This window comes from Leopardus geoffroyi, chromosome E1 (genome assembly GCF_018350155.1).
Source record: "Leopardus geoffroyi isolate Oge1 chromosome E1, O.geoffroyi_Oge1_pat1.0, whole genome shotgun sequence".
Classification (NCBI taxonomy): Eukaryota; Metazoa; Chordata; class Mammalia; order Carnivora; family Felidae; genus Leopardus; species Leopardus geoffroyi.
Window position 1 is genome coordinate 36,192,394 of NC_059330.1, and position 21,660 is coordinate 36,214,053.

At 48.8% G+C, this 21,660-nt stretch overlaps 1 protein-coding gene across 1 annotated transcript in view; it reads right to left on the minus strand.

Annotated features, from left to right (window-relative positions):
- The window catches only part of B4GALNT2 (beta-1,4-N-acetyl-galactosaminyltransferase 2), a 41,012-nt gene extending 28,890 nt beyond the window's left edge, over positions 1 to 12,122 (minus strand). Inside the window, exons 1-2 of the mRNA XM_045487237.1 lie at positions 12,060 to 12,122; positions 9,214 to 9,302 (exon numbers count right to left, since the gene is read on the minus strand). Coding sequence (XP_045343193.1) covers positions 9,214 to 9,302; positions 12,060 to 12,122 — 152 coding nt within the window. The remainder of the gene's footprint in view (positions 1 to 9,213; positions 9,303 to 12,059) is intronic.
- Positions 12,123 to 21,660: the final 9,538 nt, after the last annotated feature.

Genomic DNA, 21,660 nt, shown 5'->3' on the forward strand with positions numbered 1-21,660 from the left:
GCTCTGAGCCATCAGCCCAGAGCCCGACGCGGGGCTCGAACTCACGGACCGCGAGATCGTGACCTGGCTGAAGTCGGACGCTTAACCGACTGCGCCACCCAGGCGCCCCGAGTGTCCCAACTCTTGATCTCGGCTCAGGTCATGAGCCCAGAGTCGTGAGCTTGAACCCCAAATGGGACTCCATGCTGAGCACTGAGCCTGCTTGAGATCCTCTCTCTCTCTCTCTCTCTCTCCCCATGCCCCCCCACTCCCCACTCCCCTCCCCTGCTCGCCCTCACTCTTACCTGCTCTCTCTCTCTCCCCAACCAAAAAAGGAACACATTGCCTAACACGCATACATATAAAGTATGTGTCAAACCGTTTATGCTATCGGTAAGACTTCCAGTCAACAGTAAACTGTTAAGTTGGGGGGGGGGGGGAGTCAAAAGTGACACATGGTTCGACTACACAGGAGGTGAAAGGGGGAGGTCAGTGCCCGTAACCCCCATTTTTTCTCCGAGGATCACCTGCCGTTATATAATAATGACTATGAATCGCTTCACAATATTGAGCACCAGTAATACCTCCTTTATTTTCGTGAGCTCAATTAAGTTCGCCATACCCCACTCTTAGCGTCGGCGCCCGCACCCGATGCGTGCGGATTCCACCTGCTCTCCTGGTTCAGCCCACCAACGAGAACTAGAAAAACGGAAGGAAAACCAACACATCTGCGTGAAGGACTCAGGTGGCTACCAAGATAGTGAGTTGCTCTCTCCGTGTCTCTCAAACATGAATAAACGTTAAAAAAAAAAAATTTTTTTTTAGGGGCGCCTGGGTGGCTCAGTCGGTTAAGCGGCCGACTTCGGCTCAGGTCATGATCTCGCGGGCCCGTGAGTTCGAGCCCCGCGTCGGGCTCTGGGCTGATGGCCCAGAGCCTGGAGCCTGCTTCCGATTCTGTGTCTCCCTCTCTCTCTGCCCCTCCCCCGTTCATGCTCTGTCTCTCTCTGTCTCAAAAATAAATAAACGTTAAAAAAAAAAATGCAAGGAATAGTCAGGCCACATGGAAAAAAGAAGCCCAGTCACATGCGGTTTTGCAAGAGAAACATCAAAAACACACACGGATATGGAAATGTTGAGAATAATAAGGAAGATAAATATACCAAGTAACCAAGATAAAGTTGATATCGCTAGATGAACATCAGAGGAAGCAGATTTTAAAGACAAAAAGCCAGGGGCGCCTGGGTGGCTCAGTCGGTTGAGCGTCCGACTTCAGCTCAGGTCACGATCTCACGGTCCGTGAGTTCGAGCCCCGCGTCAGGCTCTGGGCTGATGGCTCAGAACCTGGAGCCTGCTTCCGATTCTGTGTCTCCCTCTCTCTCTGACCCTCCCCCGTTCATGCTCTGTCTCTCTCTCTCTCAAAAATAAATAAATGTTAAAAAAAAAATTTTTTTTTTAAATAAAGACAAAAAGCCAAACACAGATACCTCAAAGTTGTAAAATATTCAGTTCACAAGAAGAGGTAACAATTCCTTTTTCTCATAATGCCTCAAAATACGAAACACAAGAGTGAAAGCATGACAAGGAGAAACAGACAAATCTAGAACCATGGTGAGGGATTTTTAACTCACTTCCCTCCCTAACCAACGTTGCTAACAAAAAATATTAGCAAGCGTTCAGATTACTTGAACCAGGCAATCAGCAAACTTGATATGAAGAACATACAGAATGTTACATGTAACAACCGCAGAATACACATTCCTTGAAACGTACACAGAACATTTCATGGGGCGCTTGGGTGGCTCAGTCGGTGAAGCGTCCGACTTGGGCTCAGGTCATGATCTCGCGGTTCGTGGGCTCGGGCTCTGTGCCTGCAGCTCAGAGCCTGGAGCCTGCTTCGGATTCTGTGTCTCCCTCTCTCTGACCCTCCCCTGCTCACATTCTGTCTCTCTCAAAAATAAATATACATTAAAAAAAAGTAAGAAACATACACAGAACATTACAAATGCTGGGTCAGAAAGCAAGCGTCCAAAATTTCAAAGAACATACATAGCGCATATTTTCTGGCCCCCACGCCGTGCAGCCAGCAGCGAACGACAAAAACATAATTAGAAAAATCCGTGATTTGGGAAATTCAGAAATACGCTTCTAAGTAACCGCGGGCCCAAGAAGAAACCACAATGGAAAGTGGACAATGGCGTGACCTAAAGGAAGACGAAAATAGCACCTAGCAGAGGCCCTGGGAGGCGGCTGGAGAGCAGTACTTAGAAGCGCGTACTATTACGCATTTTCCATAAAGTGCCCAATGACCTGCCGGCCGTAACCCTCTGTCTCGCCAACCATTTCCTTAAAAACACATTGAGCCTTCATAAAACGGGCATTTCAGCGCGGCGTGATACCCTCCCTAAGCCCCTTTTTCGAAGTCCGGCCCCCACCACCTGCCATTGTGGGTCACCACCGCCCCCAAGGCTAAGGTTGAATGTCAGGAGGAGGCCAGGCATGTGAGTAACAGAGATCATCTCTGAAGGCAGAGCGTGAGCTGCAGAACAACACATTTACTAAAAGCTTCCGCCTCCAATCTCTTCCTGCAGAGGATGAACTTGCCCGCAGGCCACAGCAGGTGCCGACCAGCCTGGGCGCCACCGGAGGCAGGGGGGGTGGGGGGAACGGAAACAAACCAACTCTTGTCTCTTTCCTCCAGGAATCCATCACTTGATGGGGGCGGAGACTAGTCGTATAAACACAAGGGTTCTAGGTGAGAAAGAAGGCGAACAGAAGGAGGGGGAGAAGGGGAGAGGGAGAGACCGGAGGGAAATCCTTTCCCAAATGTAAAAATGTCCAAATACAAAGGTCATCCTTCCTGATCATGGGTCAGAACGTTTCATCTCCGGACGGAGGAGCCTAGGATCGTGGGTACGCCTTGCTCGCGGCATATCACACCGGTCACCCACCGGGGATGAAGCATTGAAGCCTGACGAAGAGGTCGAAGAGGAAGAGGTTCCACATTGAGAGGGCCTGGCTAACGCACAGTTTTACACAATTGTTTTTAGAAGCTAATCATTTCTTTGCCTGTGTTTTCAACCATCCTGGGGGAGCGCCTCCTCTCCTCTTTGCCGAACTCGCAAATGGTTCAGTTTGATGGCGTAAGGGTTGAAGGCTGTTCAGTCATGCAGGCCTCTGCCCCCATGACAAAAGGCTCCGGCGAGGGGCCCCTGGGTGGCTCAGTCAGTGAAGCGTCTGACTTCGGCTCAGGTCACGATCTCACGGTTCGTGGGATCGAGCCCCGCGTCGGGCTCTGTGTGGACAGCTCAGAGCCTGAAGCCTGCTTCGGATTCTGTGTCTCCCCCTCTCTCTGGCCCTCCCCTGCTCATGCGCTCTCCCTCTCTCTCTCTCTCTCAAAAGTAAATTTAAAAAACCTTTTTTAAGTTTATTGTTTCTAAAAAAGAATTTTAGGGGTGCCTAGGTGGCTCAGTCAGTCAAGTGTCCGACTTCAGCTCAGGTCATGAGCTCGCAGTTCACGGGTTCGAGCCCCACGTCAGGCTCTGTGCCGACAACCCTCCCCTGCTTGTGCTCTCTCTCTCTCTGTCTCAAAAGAAATAAACTTGAAAAAATAATAAAAATAAAATATGTCTTAAAGAAAAACAAAGTAGGTTCCATAATAGCATATATGGTAGGATCCTATTTGTGTAAAAATAAAAGCAAATATATCATCAGATTGTTAGCACTGGACATCTCTGGGGAGTGGGAAGGAAAAAAAGGAGACATTTATGGGGCTTGAACACCTACATTAGGAAAGATGAAAATCTGAGTTGGGAAACCAAACATCTATCTCAGAGTTTAGAAAAAAGGGTTAGCAGATTAGGATCAAATAAAGTAGAAAGGAGGAAGTATTCAATGTGAGGGCATAAATTAATGAGATAGGAATATACACTACAAAGGATCATCAAAGCCAAAGTTGTTTTATTTTTAAAAGCCAATAAAATTAATAAACCCATCGGTGGGATCAAGAAAAAAACAAGAGGAGGCACAAATCGCCAATGGCAGGAACATTGAGGGCATCACTAGAATCTTACAGCCATTAAAGAAGCAATAAGAGAATATAAATTAACAATTTGTACCAATAAATTTGAAAGCACAGAGGAACGAGAAAAAATACAACTTAGAAAAGCGGACACGGGCAAAAAGAGAAAATTCTGAATAATCCAAATGGTATAATGATAATTTTAATGCCACATTTTCATTTTTATTTCATTTTCTGTAAGAATAGAAAATTCTATTCTTTGCAAGACCAAAGAATAGGAAGAGAGAGAATCCTCCCCAACTTATTTTGTGAAACCACGTAACCATTTTATGAAAACCTGAGAAAGACACGATCAGAAAGAAAAATCAGTCACTTCTGAGATTAGGTAGTAAATGCCACTGTGGTCTTCGCCTTGGTGACGCATTTCCCCTCAAGTGATTAGCTCTAGGGAAGCTCGCTGTCGTGTTGTGAGTTGCCCATGAAATGCCATGTAGAGACACAGCAAAGCCTCCCGGCCAATAATCCCATGAGTCACCTAGGAAGGGTGTCAGTCCCGGTCAAGCCTTCAAATGATTAATTTTTCATTAAAATGCATTATGTGAACATCTGGTAGGTTGATGGTTGGGGTTTTTTTTAATTCTTTCATGTTTATTTTCTTCTTGAGAGAGACAGAGAGAGAGAGAGAGAGACAGAGCGTGAGTGGAGGAGGGGCAGAGAGAGAGGGAAACAGGATCCGAAGCAGGTTCCAGGCTCCGAGCTGTCAGCACAGAGCCGGACGCGGGGCTCGAACTCACAACCCATAAGATCATGACCTGAGCCAAAGTTGGATACTTTACCCACTGGGCCCCCCAGGCGTCCCATGTTTTTAACAACTTCACAAATACATCTTTTAAACTTTCTCAGCTTTAATGTCTCCTGTGGTAATGGGAATGATACAACTCGCATAAACAAAAGCTCCCTGGGGAGGTGGGTCCTCCGTAATTTCTAAGACGTAAAGAGGGTCCTGAGACCAAAAAGATTGAGAACTAAATTCCAAGCAACCGTTGCACTTACCTTGATGTTTTAATAATCCATTCGAGCTTCAAATTAGCGCCATTTATTGTCTATCCTTTATAAAAATTATATTCTTCGTGGAATTTCACGTGAACAACTCAGTTACACAGCCGGCTCCCAACGCACACCTCGCTCAGTTACATAGATTCCTTTCCCTTTTTTTTTTTTTTTTTTAATGTTTATTTATTTTTGAGAAAGAAAGTAGGGGACAGGCAGAGAGAGGGGGAGAGAGGATCCAAAGAGGGCTCTGTGCTGAGAGCAGTGAGCATGATGCGGGGCCCGAACTCCTGAACCGCGAGATCATGGCACAGACACAACCGACTGAGCCGTTCGGGGACCCCCCTAGGTTCCTTTCAAAGGTAAGCCTGGAACCAGAGTAAATGGAGAGCGCTGGGAATTGTTCAGGCTGGCTCAGGGAGTGGCTTGGCTCTAACCCAGGTGGTATTACCTACTCCTCCTCCATTTAAGCAGTGGATGTGATATAAACACAAATAGCACACTTTTTTTTTTTTTTTTTAGTCCTCGAGAGGAGGGTGCACCGTTCCCGGAAGTACTACAATAGCAGGTCGACGCTTGGAGTGACCCGAGCAAGCTCCTATCTCCCCATCACCTATTTTAAAGATGAATAAACCGAACTTCAGTCACTTTGTCTTTCTGTGTGACTGCGGACCTTTCATTAGCACTTAAATTTTTTTTTTCTTTCTTTCTTTGCTTTCTTTCTTTGCTTTCCTCCCTTCCTTCCTTCCTTTCTTTCTTCTTTCTTTTCTTTCTTTCTTTGCTTTATTTTTTCTCTTTCCTTTCCTCCCTTCCTTCCTTCTTTTTCTTTCTTTTCTTTCTTTCCTTTCCTCCCTTCCTTTCTTTCTTCTTTCTTTTCTTTTCCTTCTTTCTTTGCTTTCTTTTCTTTCTTTCCTTTCCTTTCCTCCCTTCTTTCCTTCCTTTTTCTCTTTCTTTCTTTCTTTAATTTCTTTCTTTCCTCTCCTCCCTTCCTTCCTTTTTCTTTCTTTTTTTCTTTTTCTTTCTTTGCTTTCTTTCTTTCTTTCCTTTCCTCCCTTCCTTCCTTCTTTTATTTCTTTCTTTTCTTTCTTTCTTTGCTTTCTTTTGTTTTCTTTCTTTCCTTTCCTCCCTTCTTTCCTTCCTTTTTCTTTCTTTCTTTCTTCTTTCTTTCTTTCTTTCTTTCTTTTAAGTAGGCTTCACGCTCAGCACAGAGCCCAGCTTGGGACTTGAACCCAAAAGACTGTGAGATCAAGAGGGGAGGACGTTTAACCAGGAGCCCCATTAGTGCTTAAAATTTAAAACAGCAACAAAGCACAAACTGCCAGGGGTGGTATTTTGTTTGGTGGGTACGAATTTTAATTCATACGTAACATATTCTACCCAATTTTGGCATCTTTAGAAATGACAGTCTTCTTAACGATCTTAAAATGAAAAGCAAGGGAATAATTATTATTATTACACGCTTTTTGCTGAAAATGATTCCGTCCTGTAGAGGAAGGGGGTGTTAAAAAAATGAGTAGCTGAGGGGCGCCTGGGTGGCTCAGTTGGTTAAGCGTCGGACTTCGACTCAGGCCATGATCTCACGTTTCCAAGTTCGAGCCCCACACGGGGCTCTGTGCTGACAGCTCGGAGCCCCGAGCCTGCTTCGGATTCTGGGTCTCCCTCTCTCTCTGCCCCTCCCCCACTCGTGGTCTGTCTCTCTCTCTCAAAAATAAACACACATTTTTTAAAGATTTAAAAATGAGTAGCTGAGAACGACAAATATGCTAGGGTCACCGCTTCTCCGAGAGGTGAGGACAGTTGTGTGCCCAGTACCTACCACGATGCCTAGCACATAATAGATTATCAAACACTTGTCGAGTGAAATATTATGACCAAAATGCCCCATGCAATCAAAAAGCATCAGCTGTAGCCTCACATGGCGCTGAATCCCAACTTGCCTCTTCCAGTGTATTCCTTGGGCAACTTCTTTCCTCAGTCTCCACAACTGTAGAGTGGGCGCAAGAGGAGGGTGCCGCTGTGAGCAGTACTGGGTCAATCTCGAACAGGGTCTACACATAAATAAGCCTAGTGTATGAAATGACATGAACTCACCAGTTTACGGAGCTTAGCGGCTGACACTATAATGATTATTTCCCGTGTTGGGGCGAACTACCCTGTCTTGGACAAAATCAGAAATACTCCTGTCAAAATCAGACATTTTTTTTTTAATTGAAAAAAGGAAACTAGGGGTGCCTGGCTGGCTCAGTCAGGGGAGCATGTGACTCTTGATCTCTGGGTGGTGAGTTCCAGCCCCCAGTTGGGTGTAGAGATTACTTAATAAAAAAGAGAAGAAAATCTTCAAAAGAAAGAAGGAAGGAAAGAAAGGGAAGGAAGGAAGGAAGGAAGGAAGGAAGGAAGGAAGGAAGGAAGGAAGGAAAAGAAAAAAAAAGAAAGAAGGAAGGAAGAAAAGAAAAGAAAAAAGAAAAAAGAGGGGACGAGAGGAGAGGAAAGGAAGAAACTAAAAAGCAAATAAAAGATTAAAAGAATTAGTTTCTTGGGGCGCCTGGGTGGCTCAAGTCAGTTACGCGTCTGACTTCAGCTCAGGTCATGATCTCACAGCTCATGAGTTCCAGCCCCGCGTCCGGCTCTGTGCTGACAGCTGGGAGCCTGGAGCCTGCTTCGGATTCTGTGTCTCCCTCTCTCTCTGCCCCTAACCCACTCGCATTCTGTCTCTGTCTCTCTCAAAAATAAATAAACATTTAAAAAAATCTTTTAAAAAGAATTCGTTTCTTGAGCCCCTGGGTGATTCAGCGGGTTAAGCATCTAACTTCAGCTCAGGTCAGAATCTCACGGTTTCCGAGTCCCGCGCGTTGGGCGAGCTGGTGCCGCCTCACTGGGTAAAAACAAACAAAAAACACAAGCCTTGCTTAAGGTGAGCCCCTCTTCTCTCTCTCTCTCTTAAAAAAAAAAAAAAAAAAGTTTCTTCTGAAGAAGAAACATTAGTTCCATCATGGTCACAAAGGCCAACAGCCTTTTAAGGTCCCAGGGTTATAAAGAGAGCAAACACCATCCATTAAAACCCAAGACCTTTTCTGCATTCCAGCTGTCTTCGTGTGAAGGGAAAGTCACATTTGCCAAGGCCTTCCCAGCTTTAAATTCGTTGGCACCTAGCCTGATGCCAGGACTTCTGGGTCACACACTAAAGAATGGGGGGGGGGGGGGGGCGGGGAGGACGCCAGGGAAGGAGCCCGAACGCCTGGAGCGAAAGCCAAGCCAGAGCCAGAACATTCCCCTCCCTCCGTCACATCCTCTGGATACCCCGTGCTTCGCGTTCATGCTTAGAAAACGTCAATCATCTCACGGACGCGCTTTTGCAAGATTTTCGCAAGATGCCTTCCTTGTCAGTGTTAAGGATTGTTCTAGTATTGAAAAATTCGGAGAAAATAAACGTTGAGGGTAAAAGGGCACAGAATGTGTTTTGATTTTGATCCTTGGGGGCGGGGGAGGGGGGGGCGCTACAAAAATGAAATTAGACTTCCCAGTCCACTTCTCCGCAGTATTGATTGCACCAGTTCTCAGGCTCCACTGCGCCCTGGCGACAGAACAGATGCTCCGAAAACCCGACTTTCTAAAATCCCCCCCGACAGCGCCGGTTGGCTTCTGAGCCGCGGAGGGGACGCGCGCGCGCGGCCTCGGCTTCCCGTCCCGCGGTCCCCCGGGGCAGAATCCCACGCTCGGGACATTCACGCGACACCTTCCCCGGGACCAAGATGCAACGTCCACGTCCCATTTTCCAGCCGGGGGAACCAGGGTTCCCCGGGGAGGGGGACGCAGCGTTCCAGAAAGAGCAGGGGCTGGCCACAGCGTCGCGTCCCCGAGCGCCGTCCCCTTCCAGCTGCCCTCCTCACCTAGGCGGGGGCAGGCCGGGCCCCACCCGGAGACCGCGGCTCCCTCCCCGGCGTCCCCGGCCACCCCCGCACCTGCCGGCTCCCCGACGGCGCGCCCCACCGCCCGCAACACTCGCCTGCACCAAGGCATCTCGAATCCCGCCGCCTCGCAGGGACCCGGCGGCCGTCGAGCAGGACGGGGGCTCCCCTTCCCCCCTCCCCGCGCCGACTGCCAGAGGCAAATTTCTGGGAGCCGGGCAGGTGCACGAGGCTGGAGAGCTCTGGGCAGTCCCCGCCCACCTGCGGCTCTCCGCGTCCGCCCAAGCATCTGTGTCGTCGTTTGGGGACCACTGACCCTCGCGCCAACAGACCCGCCGCGGGCCCACGCCCTGGAGAACTCGAGAAGGTGGTGATAAAGTCCACAGCCCCTGCTCGCGATACCTCCTAGGGACCGGCCGGGCGCTAAACGTTTTCTTTGCGCTTTGCCCCACTTTTTTAGGGCGGGGATACTGAGGCACCACGGGGCGATCGGCTAGTAGGTGGAGGAGCTGGGTGGGAACGGAGTCTGAGGGACTGGGAAGCCCCTCCGGCGAGTGGAGCATTTGGCGTCCCCAGCGCGCCAGTCTCCACCGCGTCGGCGGTCCGAGGTGGTAGAGGGGCCCTCCGTGCCCAGGAGCGCGTGGCTTCAGCGCGTGACGCAGACCTCCGAATGGCCAGGGGCTGCGAGAGGCTGGACGGGAGCGCGGGTGGTCACGGTGTCACCTGCGCTTGTCTCCTCCCCGGGCTGCCGCAGCCGGTCCTCGCTGCGCGCTCAGAACCCGGAGCGCACCCTGCCCGGAGCTACGGTCAGGCTCCCCACCCCACCCCCACCCCCGCGCTTCTCTCGCCCGTCTCCCTCCCAGCCTCTGCCTGGGACCTCTTTTCCTTGTCCTCGGATGGTAATAGGACATCTATGATCCCCTTAAAGAACAACAAAATCCGTGCGGTCACCTCTAGCCTCCCTGTCACCGCGGCCCCTCCATTTTCCTCCCCGTGAAAAACTGGGCGCACGCGACCCTGAGCCAAACCGCCAGCCTACAGCTCACATACCCGCAAGGGCAGGTTCTGCCTTGGCCCCGCCTCCACCCACCGCCTCACCCACTCCGTTCTGGCAAAAGACGCGGGGAGGGAAGCTGGAGTGGGTTGAATCCCTCCAAGAGACCTGTGGGCCCACCTCTGTGCCTGGAAGAATCTAGTGCATTTCAGATGAAAATATCGCAGGACCCTTTTCATAGGCCAGGCGCAGTGCTGGGCAGCCTTCTGTGGTTCAGCCCCAGTGTGACTGTCCTGTATTTTACCAGCACCTAGCTTACATTGCAAAGGTAACATTTTTTTTTTTAATTTTTTTTAACGTTTATTTATTTTTTTTTTATTTTTTTTTTTAAATTTTTTTTTTTTCAACGTATTTTATTTTTGGGACAGAGAGAGACAGAGCATGAACGGGGGAGGGGCAGAGAGAGAGGGAGACACAGAATCGGAAAGAGGCTCCAGGCTCCGAGCCATCAGCCCAGAGCCCGACGCGGGGCTCGAACTCACGGACCGCGAGATCGTGACCTGGCTGAAGTCGGACGCTTAACCGACTGCGCCACCCAGGCGCCCCAACGTTTATTTATTTTTGAGACAGAGAGAGACAGAGCATGAGCTGGGGAGGGGCAGAGAGGGAGGGAGACACAGAATCCGAAGCAGGCTCCAGGCTCCGAGCTGTCAGCACAGAGCCCCATGTGGGGCTCGAACTTGGAACTGTGAGATCATGACCTGAGTCGAAGTCCGACCCTCGCTGAACCGACTGAGCCACCCAGGCGCCCCTATAACATTTTTTTTTTTTTTTAAGTAAACAAAACAACAGCATGCAGAACGCTTGCCAAATGACCAAGGTTTCTATTCTGATGCGGTATGTATGTAATTATATCCTGCTGGGTCCCCAAGAGGACTTAAGACAGAAATGCATACCAGGCCGTGTGACTGAAAGAAAAACGCTAGGGGCGCCTGGGTGGCTCAGTCGGTTGAGCATCCATCTTCGGCTCAGGTCACCATCTCGCGGTCCGTGAGTTCGAGCCCCGCGTCGGGCTCTGGGCTGATGGCTCAGAGCCTGGAGCCTACTTCCGATTCTGTGTCTCCCTCTCTCTCTGCCCCTCCCCCGTTCATGCTCTGTCTGTGTCTCAAAAATAAATAAATGTTAAAAAAAAAAATAAAAAAAAAAAAAAGAAAAGAAAAATGCTATAGTCCAATCACTCAAACCAGGTACGTCCAAAAAGGGTAGAAAGAAATGCCCGGAGGATTTACGATGACAGATGACGGCTTTCTGAAAACGGCTAGAAAAGGGATCCTCTGCTTTCCCGGACAAATCACATTGGTAAAGCATTGTGCTTACCATGTGCCTGCAGTTAAAAGAAGTCACTGCTTACAAAAGGCTGTCACATCCTTCACCCTTCTCAATTTAACCCCTGTGACGATGCTGGAAGGGAAGTGTTGGCCGGAAGGGAAGCGTTGGCTAAGCGACGACGTGTTTGCTGTTTTTCAGCTCGATCAGCCAGAAGCTCTAACACCAGCTCTGCCTGGCATTGCCGGGCTGTGGTCCCCGGGTGTCTAGACCCAGAGCCAAGCAGGTTGTTCGTTGCTGCCCTGAGGGGCAGACAAGAAATGACCCTGGAGAGCTGATGGGTGGCCGGGCCTGTGCCCATCTCTCACTCCGGGTGCTGTCTGGGGTCCACCTGAAGGTAGGTCTCTTCTCCCCCTGTGGGTGGCTTTTTCACCGTGACTATTTTTACCACCGGGACGTGCCCTCCACTTCTCCTTGGCTGTGGGCCCGTTGGCAGGTTCTCAGGTAATCGAATCACCTCTGTGCTTGGTGACTCCAGCCACTCCCCGCACCTCCAGTGTCACCTTGGCCAGCAGGCAACTTGTCCCCGTGGGAGGAGCTCCGAGTGGCCCACAGGGGACGCAAGTGCTTCTGGCGGATCCTGTTGTCATAGGTGAGCCTTCTGAAAGATGTTCTTTGGAAGACCGATCAAGCCAGCTTTGCATCCTGGTCCGATGACAACAGTGCCTTTGGCCAAGAGGCGGGGGGCTCTGCGAAGAAGGAAGTCAGAGGATTTCTGACACCCTACCTGACTGCTGGTGCCTAGCAGCCACTTATTAGCTCCAGAGGAACGCGACTGCGTGCTGGTCATTTTGCTACTCCCCGAGTTTTGCACAGGGTCGCTCAGAGTGGGTACGATTCATTGACCGGCTGAGTGAATGGTCGCCTGGAGTGGCGGGATGGTTTTGTCGCCCACGGGCACTAACCGAGGGGTTGGCTCACAATTGATACTCAAAACCCGTCTGATGGAGAAAGGAATGAATGAGTTTCATTATGCCCTTCAAAGCTCAGAACAATGGCGGGCCTTCAGTGTTGGTCGGTCTCATTTTTACACGAGACAGGCGAACTTCAGGGCCGTGTGACAGACCCAGAGGGACTGGAGCCAGATTTGCTGGCTGCATAGCCCTTCCTCTGCCCCGCTGCCCGGTGTCAGGGAGAGCCCAGGTTAGTGAGAATGAGAGAGACACAGAAGAGGCAGAAAGGAAGTCAGGAAGGACCAGACAGTGGAACAAGGACAGAAGTCAAGGATGGGGTCCCGTTGGCTTCAGCTTGACCGTGGTGCCAAGAAAGTGCTTCCCTGGCGTGGACCAGAGCAAAAGGCCCACAGACTCGAGAGGCCGTGGATTTCTTCTCAGTTGTTCTCTGAACCGTCTGGATGCCTTCAAGAGACAGCACAGCGTACTGGTTAAAAGATGAACTCCAGAGCCTGGCTCTGACTCCTGCTGTGTGACCTTGGACATGCTGCTTAACCTCTCTGTGCCTCAGTACCCTCACTTGTAAAACTGTAGATGACAGGGACGTCTGGGTGACTCAGTCCTTGGTTGAGCATCTGACTCTTGATTTCGGCGCAGGTCATGATCCCAGGGTTGGGGGATCGAGTCCCGCGTCGTGCTATATGCTGAGCATGGAACCTGCTTAACGTTCTCTCTCTGTGTTTTCTCCATCTGCTCCTGTCCTCTCCCCTTCTCACTCTCTAAAAATTGTAGATGATAATGGCACCCGTCTTGTGAGGCTGATTTAAGAATTAAGTGAGTTGGGGGGCGCCTGGGTGGCGCAGTCGGTTAAGTGTCCGACTTCAGCCAGGTCACGATCTCGCGCTCCGTGAGTTCGAGCCCCGCGTCGGGCTCTGGGCTGATGGCTCAGAGCCTGGAGCCTGTTTCCGATTCTGTGTCTCCCTCTCTCTGCCCCTTCCCCGTTCATGCTGTGTCTCTCTCTGTCCCAAAAATAAATAAACGTTGAAAAAAAAAAAAAAAAAGAATTAAGTGAGTTGGCACATGTGAAGTCCTTCGAACAGTGCCCCAGAACGTCATGCTTCCAGAGTAAGTGTTAGGAATTATTATCGGAAGGGAAGCTTTTGTACTTTGAGAAGTCTTTCTGTGATTACTAGTTTTTACATTAATATTCAGTTTAGCGAAGTCACAAGGGCAAGCTCTATATTCAACGGACAGATCTTTGTATTTGCCATGGAATGATGACTGGGTCCAAGACTTCACTTCCCCGGAATGAAGTTCTACGTCACTTAGGCTCAGCCACAACATTTGCTTTACTCAAATGGTTGTTAGCAAAGGCTGATACGTGTTTGTGCGGATCGGCTTTATCTCCTGAGTTCCAGGGATCTGCGGTTAGAAGGACGTGAGTTATTGTCCCTTCAGCCTTGGCTCTGGAAGAAAACCCAGGAAGCAGAACCTGACCGAACCCGTGGCCTAGAGCCAACCCAGCTGGTCAGCAGTCGAGAGCAGAGTCCCCCAGCTGAGCCCAGCCTAGATTGCTGAACCACAGTTAATCTTTGAACCTCTGAGCCTGAGACTAAATGCTTGTGTAAGCTTTGTTGGGGTGGTCTGTTATACGACACTATTATAGCAAAAGTCAACTAAGACATATTTCTATCAAGAAATCTAGTAAGGGGGCGCCTGGGTGGCCCAGTCGGTGAAGCGTCCGACTTCGGCTCAGGTCATGATCTCACAGTCCGTGAGTTCGAGCCCCGCGTCGGGCTCTGTGCTGACAGCTCGGGGCCTGGAGCCTGCTTCAGATTCTGTGTCTCCCTCTCTCTGCCCCTCCCCTGCTCATGCTCTGTCTCTCTCTGTCTCAAAAATTAATAAAAACATGAAAAAAAATTAAAAGAAGGAAATCCAGTAAGTTTTAGCCCTGAGTTTCAAGGGAAACGTTGATTAATACTTAAACTTCTTCTCACAGAGAAAGACAGATACCATATGTTTTCACTCTTATGTGGATCCTGAGAAACTTAACAGAAGACCATGGGGGAGGGGAAGGGGTGGGGGGTGGGGGAAGAGGGAGGGAGCCAAACCATAAGAGACTCTTAAAAACTGAGAATAAACTGAGGGTTGATGGGGGGGCGGGAGGGAGGGGAACGTGGGTGATGGGCATTGAGGAAGGCACCAGTTGGGATGAGCACTGGGTGTTGTATGAAAACCAATTTGACAATAAATTTCATATTAAAAAAAGATAAAATTAAAATAAATGAAATTAAATTAAATTAAATTAAAAAATAAAGAAAGAAAGGAATGTCCAAAGAAACTCAATCATTTAACTGGACTCCAGGTAATAGAGTGTACTGCAAATATACAAAACTAGCTAACTTAAAAAATAATAATAATAATAAATAAATAAAAATAAACTTCCTGGGGCGCCTGGGTGGCGCAGTCGGTTAAGCGTCCGACTTCAGCCAGGTCACGATCTCGCGGTCCGTGAGTTCAAGCCCCGCGTCGGGCTCTGGGCTGATGGCTCAGAGCCTGGAGCCTGTTTCCGATTCTGTGTCTCCCTCTCTCTCTGCCCCTCCCCCGTTCATACTCTGTCTCTCTCTGTCCCAAAAATAAATAAACGTTGAAAAAAAAATTAAAAAAAAAATAAAATAAAAATAAAAAAAATAAACTTCCTTAGGGGCGCCTGGGTGGCGCAGTCGGTTAAGCGTCCGACTTCAGCCAGGTCACGATCTCGCGGTCTGTGAGTTCGAGCCCCGCATCCGGCTCTGGGCTGGTGGCTCAGAGCCTGGAGCCTGTTTCCGATTCTGTGTCTCCCTCTCTCTCTGCCCCTCCCCCGTTCATGCTCTGTCTCTCTCTGTCCCAAAAATAAATAAATGTTGAAAAAAAAAATTTTTTTTTAAATAAACTTCCTTAAACAGGGGGTACCTGGGCAATTCAGTCAGTTAAGCATCCAACATAGTTTCAGGTTGTGATCTCATGGTTCGTGGGATCAAGCCCTACGTCGGGCTCTGTGCTGGCAGTGTGGAGGCTGCTTGGGATTCTCTCTCTCTCTCTCTCTCTCTCTCCCTCTCTCTGCCCCTCCCCTGCTCATGCTCCCATGCGCTTTCTCTCAGAGTAAATAAAGAAACTTTAAAAAGTGCTCAGAACACTTACGTTAGCCTACAGTTGGGGAAAATCATCTAACACAAAGCCTATTTTATAACAAAGTGTGGAATATCTCCTGTAATTTATTGAATATCACGCTGAAGGTGAAGGACAGAATGGCTATATGGGGACAGAATGGTTATAGGTTACTGGCTGTGTTTACCCTCGAGATCAGATGGCCGACTGGGATCCCCCGCTGCTGGGCATCGCGAGAGAGCGTTGTGCTGCAGATTTGCTGGCCTGGGCAAAGATCAAAGCTCAAAATCTGAAGTACGATTTCTACTGAATGCATATTGCTTTTGCACCACTGTAAAGGCAAACAACTGTAAGTCGAACCATCTAAGTCAGGGACCGTCTGTAGTTGCATTCTTTTTTTTAAATTTTTTTTTTTTTATGTTTGTTTATTCTTGAGAAAGAGAGACAGAGTGTGAGCGGGGGAGGGGCAGAGAGAGAGGGAGACGCAGAATCCGAAGCAGGCTCCGGGCTCCGAGCTGTCAGCGCAGAGCCCGATGTGGGGCTCGAACCCACCAACCGCGAGATCATGACCTGAGCTGAGGTCGGACCTGAGTTTAACCGACTGAGCCACCCAGGTGCCCCTGTAGTTGCATTTTTAAAGGCACCATATTTATATTCATTTTTTTTCCTCTTTTCATTACTTCATCTGTCTGCTCAGACAAGCCAAACTTCTCCAAGTAATTTAACTCCCCAGGAAAACCTCATCAATTAAACCGATAAAATAGAGTAAATCTCAAGTTCTCTTAAAACATCCCAACACTTTATAAACGCAGTTCAGTCTCCTACATTTCTCTTAAGCATCACAAGTCTGGAATCAATGATCCGATTGTTTACTAACACACAAATCATTCCTGAATATGAGCCCCAAAATACGGTACGTATACAATAGGTTTGATGTATTTTATTCTCCCTGTATTTAACTCAACTAGCCAGGCGTTAAAATAAACTTCATTACTAAGAAAACTAGTGCAGTCTACTCAGAAATAACTAGGGTGACCATGGCTCCGCAGGCTAAGTTGTTTACCAGCTGGAAATTTTTTACTGGAATACAAGACTTGCCCGCTCCCTGATTTAAAGAAACACTCAGCCAGCTGGGATTTGTAAATCCGTATCCTATAATTAGGGAATTCTCATAGGACCTATCCCTTTAGGTCCACGCTACACCATTATCTACTCCTTGCATTAAATTTGCCGATACTGAAAAAAATTTTAAAATAAGCAAAAAAAGAAAATAGGAAAAAAAAAAACAAAACTGAGTATGCTGAAGTCTTCACTCTCACCAAGACTGCAACTAATTCTTTTCTTTTGTTTTTACTGAGGCGTAGCTGATACACAATGTTGCATCAGTTTCCGTGCACAATGGAGTCAGTCGACAAGTCTACACTTCTGCTGCACCTGTCACCCTGCAACACTGTTACAATATCTCTGACTCTATGACCTGCTTTGTAGCTTTCACCCCCAAAGATTTCATCTAATTTCCTCCCTGCTTGGATGGAAGTTGCATGCGTTTCATTGTATTAAGGAGCAGCACATTAAGGTAGTCAGGGGATAAGCTTCGCATGCTGCTTTCTGAGAACATTCTCCCTCTCTCCAGGCGTAAATGTGCCTGAATGTACCTCCAGGGCTGTGTGCGGCATCACAGGACACACACAAAAAAAGCATGGCCTTGGGCGGAGATGAGACCCGTGGCTGAAGCAAGAGAGCACAAGAGCTCAGCGGCCCTGATCTCAAGAACATCATTCTAGACTTCCCTCTGATACTCCCTTCTAGAGTAAACAAGGAATGAGATCTTCCTCGGAAACAAAGAAAGACCCAGGTTGGGGGGGGGGGGGGGATGGATTCCACAATTCCCTCAACATCATTTTTTTTTTTTAATTTTTTTTTCAACATTTATTTATTTTTTTGGGACACAGAGAGACAGAGCATGAACGGGGGAGGGTCAGAGAGAGAGGGAGACACAGAATCGGAAACAGGCTCCAGGCTCTGAGCCATCAGCCCAGAGCCCGACGCGGGGCTCGAACTCACGGACCGTGAGATCGTGACCTGGCTGAAGTCGGACGCTTAACCGACTGCGCCACCCAGGCGCCCCAACATCATTTTTTTCCTTGAGAGCAAGCACCCGGTTCTAACCCGGGCTCAGAATGCCCAGAATTGTTTGGAATCTGCACCAACTTACTTTTACGTCTCAACGCGAGGAGGTGTTCAGACACAGACGTTTGTGTCTGGGTGGGTAGGAGATCAACAGTTGAACCTGTAGGCTGAGGAGAGCAGGTGTTGGCCTGTTGAAGGCTGAGTGACAGGGAATTCTCTCTCTTTGTCAGCAAGCTGGGCCATCAATCCTCTCCTGCCTTCGCTCTCGGACTCAGACCGGAACTCCCGCCATCTTCTACCCTGGTTCTCAGGCCTTCAGACTTGGACTGGAACTATCCCCTCAGCTCTCCTGGGTCTCCAGCTTGCCGGCTGCACAGATCTTACACTTCTCAGCATCATTGTTCACATGAAAGGGGCGTCTGGATGGCTCAGTCGGTTGAGCGTCCGACTAGTCTTTGCAGTCCGTGGGTTCGAGCCCCACGTCGGGCTCCGTGCTGACAGCTCAGAGCCTGGAGCCTGCTTCAGATTCTGGGTCTCCCTCTGTCTGCTCCTCCCCTGCTCGTGCTCTCTGTCTCTGTCTGTCTGTCTCTCAAAAATAAATAAACATTAAAAAAAATAATCACCTGAGACAACTCCTTATAATAAGTCTATCTGCAGAGAGGGCGGGCACCTGGGTGGCTCAGTCGGTTAAGCATCCGGCATCAGCTCAGGTCATGATCTCACTGTTCGTAGGTTCGAGCCCCACATCGGGCTGTCTGCTGTCAGTACAGAACCCGGCTTCGGATCCTCTGTGCCCCCATCTCCCTGCTCCTCCCTCTCTCTCTCAAAAATAAACATTAAAAAAAATAAGTCTATCTACAGATATATATATAGATATATATATATATAGCTTATTGGGGTTTTTTTTGTTTTGTTTTTTGTTTGTTTATCTCTGCTTTTCTGGTGAGCCCTTGACTATTACAGAGTCCTGGCTTGGAACATCCACTCTTAGGAAGCGGATTTAAAACACGGGTACTCCTCTGTCCGCACCAGACTCTGCTCCACAGCTTGGCCTGGGGCTGGGGCTGGGAAGGAGCTTGGAGGAAGTGACACCGGTATATGACACAGGGAGGGAAGTGACACAGGTAGCACCTGCCCCTCTCTCCCCATTAGAGGAGCCACACTGCCTTAGTCTTTCTGCCGTGAAGAGAGCCGGTAGCAAGGACAGTGAAGGAGGAAAACAGCGTGAGTTCGGATCCTCAGTGACACTGGTGAGTCACTGAAACCTCCAAGGAGCAGGTGCCCCGGCTTCTGGCAAAGCTGTAACCTTTCCTCAAGCCTCGCTGCTTAAATTCTTTGAGCCGGGCGTTAATTGTGGCTGAAGAAACCCTTATATCTTCATCTTGCTGCGACCCTGGAGTTTGCCCAACGCTTGGCTTCACGCTTCGAGGTGACACCCTAGACCCGGGGTAAAGGACAAAGAGGCACTTAGGAAAGTCCACAGTTGCCGGCTGGAGCTATTGGCATTGGCAGAGCGGGGATGGCAGGCCCCTAAGCCAAGAAGCAAGGGACCCGCTCCTGAGTGAGGCCCCCGCTGTGTCCTTCTGTGTGTGTCCTTGAGAAGGTCACTTCGCCCCTCGGGTCTCAGCTTCTGCTCCCTCCTCTTGCCTCAAAACTTCCCGACAGCATGTTGAGACCCTGAGAGTCTCCACTGTCTCCTCCCACCAACGCCAGGATTAGGATAAAGAATGAATTTTCGTTCACATACGTATGAACTTTTTGCAGGTGACCCAAAGGTAAAAAGTGGAGCACCCGAGGTGTCAGAAACAAGACCGGAGGACACCTTGCTCTATCTAGTAACGACTGAGCCCGTTCTGATGAGATCGGCAGGGGTAAGTGTCCAGAGGGTAAATGCGCTCAGATCCAAACCACTGATGCTCCGTTCAGGGGCTCAGAGCTTAACCACACCGGCTGTGAACAAGATGGGGGGGTTGGTATCGTCTCCCCTGCAGCAGGAGTCAAGGGTGAGACGTGATGGGGTCCTTCCTCCTACCTTAGGGGACAGTCTCCACTTGTTCCCTGGGTCCTTCCCTGCCCCCCTTCTCAGGACCTTGCCCTACCAATCCTCCTCCTCTACGCCTGTACCTTCCCCTTTTCCCTCTCTACTGGACCCTTACAGGTAATACTTAAACACGTCCATGCTTCTCTCTTTAGGTATTTATCCAAGGGATGCAGGTGTGCTGTTTCGAAGGGACACATGCCCCCCCATGTTGATAGCAGCGCTATCGACAATAGCCAAGGTATGGAAAGAGCCCAAATGGCCATCGATGGATGAATGGATAAAGAAGATGTATACACACACACACACACACACACACACACACACACACACACACACAATGGAGTATTACTCGGCAATCAAGAAGAACGAAATCTTGCCATTTGCAACTGCGTGGATGGAACCGAAGGGTATTATGCTAAGCGAAATTAGTCAGAGAAAGACAAAAATCATAGGACTTCACTCCTATGAGGACTTTAAGAGACAAAACAGAGGAACATAAGGGAAGGGAAACAAAAATCATATAAAAACAGGGAGGGGGACAAAACAGAAGAGACTCATAAATATGGAGAATGAACTGAGGGTTGCTGGAGAGGGTGTGGGAGGGGAGATGGGCTAAATGGATAAGGGGCACTAAGGAATCTACTCCTGAAATCATTGTTGCACCAGATGCTAACTTGGAGGTAAAATAAAATATGAAAATAAAATAAAAAAAAACATAAACAGGAAAACGAAATTCTCCCCAGTTTTTTCTTAAAAAAAACAAAAAAAAAAAACAAAAAAAACTCTTCTCCTTCTTCCCTTTGCAGTCAGATTTCAGATTTCCCTAAAGAGTTGTCTGCACTCATTCCCCTGCCCCCAATCCCTCCACCTGCCGCCCCTGCCTCAGTATCTCCAGTGTGGATTCTACCCCATAGTGTCACAGAAATTGCTTCTGCTAAGATCCCCAGTGACCTTCATGTTGCTACACTTTAAGTCTTTGTCTTTCTCATGCTCTCAGCAGTGTCCTCGGTCTAGAAAGTGGGACTAGATATACCTCTATAAGCCTAACTGGTGATGAACAGACCACACATAGTAGATCACGTGATTCTTCTCAATTATTCACCCTTCCTTGTTTCGGTGCCCTTAGTGATGTGACTATAGCTCCTCTCACAAAAGTGGAGTATCTTCCCCACTCTGCTGTGTTGGGGTTGGCCAGGGGGGTAGGGGCAAAAGTGACACTGTGCATGATTGGCCAGTGGGATAGGGGCAAAAGTGACACTATGCATGATTGGCCAGCGGGGTAGGGGCAAAAGTGACGCTGTGCATGATTGATCCGGGGACTTCAGACCCATTGTGTGTTCCTACGCAGATTGTTGGGCTGCTACCATTGACCATTGTCATGAGAAAAAGATGCCCTTGTTCCAGAAATATGAGAGCTACGTGAGCAGAATTCCTCCAGCTGACCCGCTGACCTGTGAGCATGAATGTGAAAATTAATGCTCACCGTGTTATGCCATTGAGTTTGGGCCTGTTTGTTACACAGCACTGTTGTAGCAATAGCAGCCTGATACACTGTGTCCTCTCCACAAAACAGTCATAAGCCTCAAAATTTGTCAGTGTCGGGGCACCTGGGTGGCTCAGTTTGGTTAAGCTTCCGACTTCAGCTCAGGTCATATCCCACAGTTCGTGGGTTCGAGCCCCACATCGGGCTCTGTGCTGACAGCTTGGAACCTGGAGCCTATAGATTTTGACCTAAGCCATTTTTCTCCAAACAACCAATCTCGGGGCGCCTGGGTGGCTCAGTTGGTTAAGCGTCCGACTTCGGCTCAGGTCACGATCTCGCGGTCCGTGAGTTCGAGCCCCGCATCGGGCTCTGGGCTGATGGCTCAGAGCCTGGAGCCTGTTTCAGATTCTGTGTCTCCCTCTCTCTCTGACCCTCCCCCATTCATGCTCTGTCTCTCTCTGTCTCAAAAATAAATACACGTTAAAAAAATTTTTTTTAAAAAAAGAACCAATCTCATTTAGGACAAAATTACTTTCTTTACTTTCAATAAAAATGCATTCCCACTCCTTACATCTTCCTTATATATCTCCTGCTTTTCTTTTTTTTTTTTTTTTTAATTTTTTTTTTCAACGTT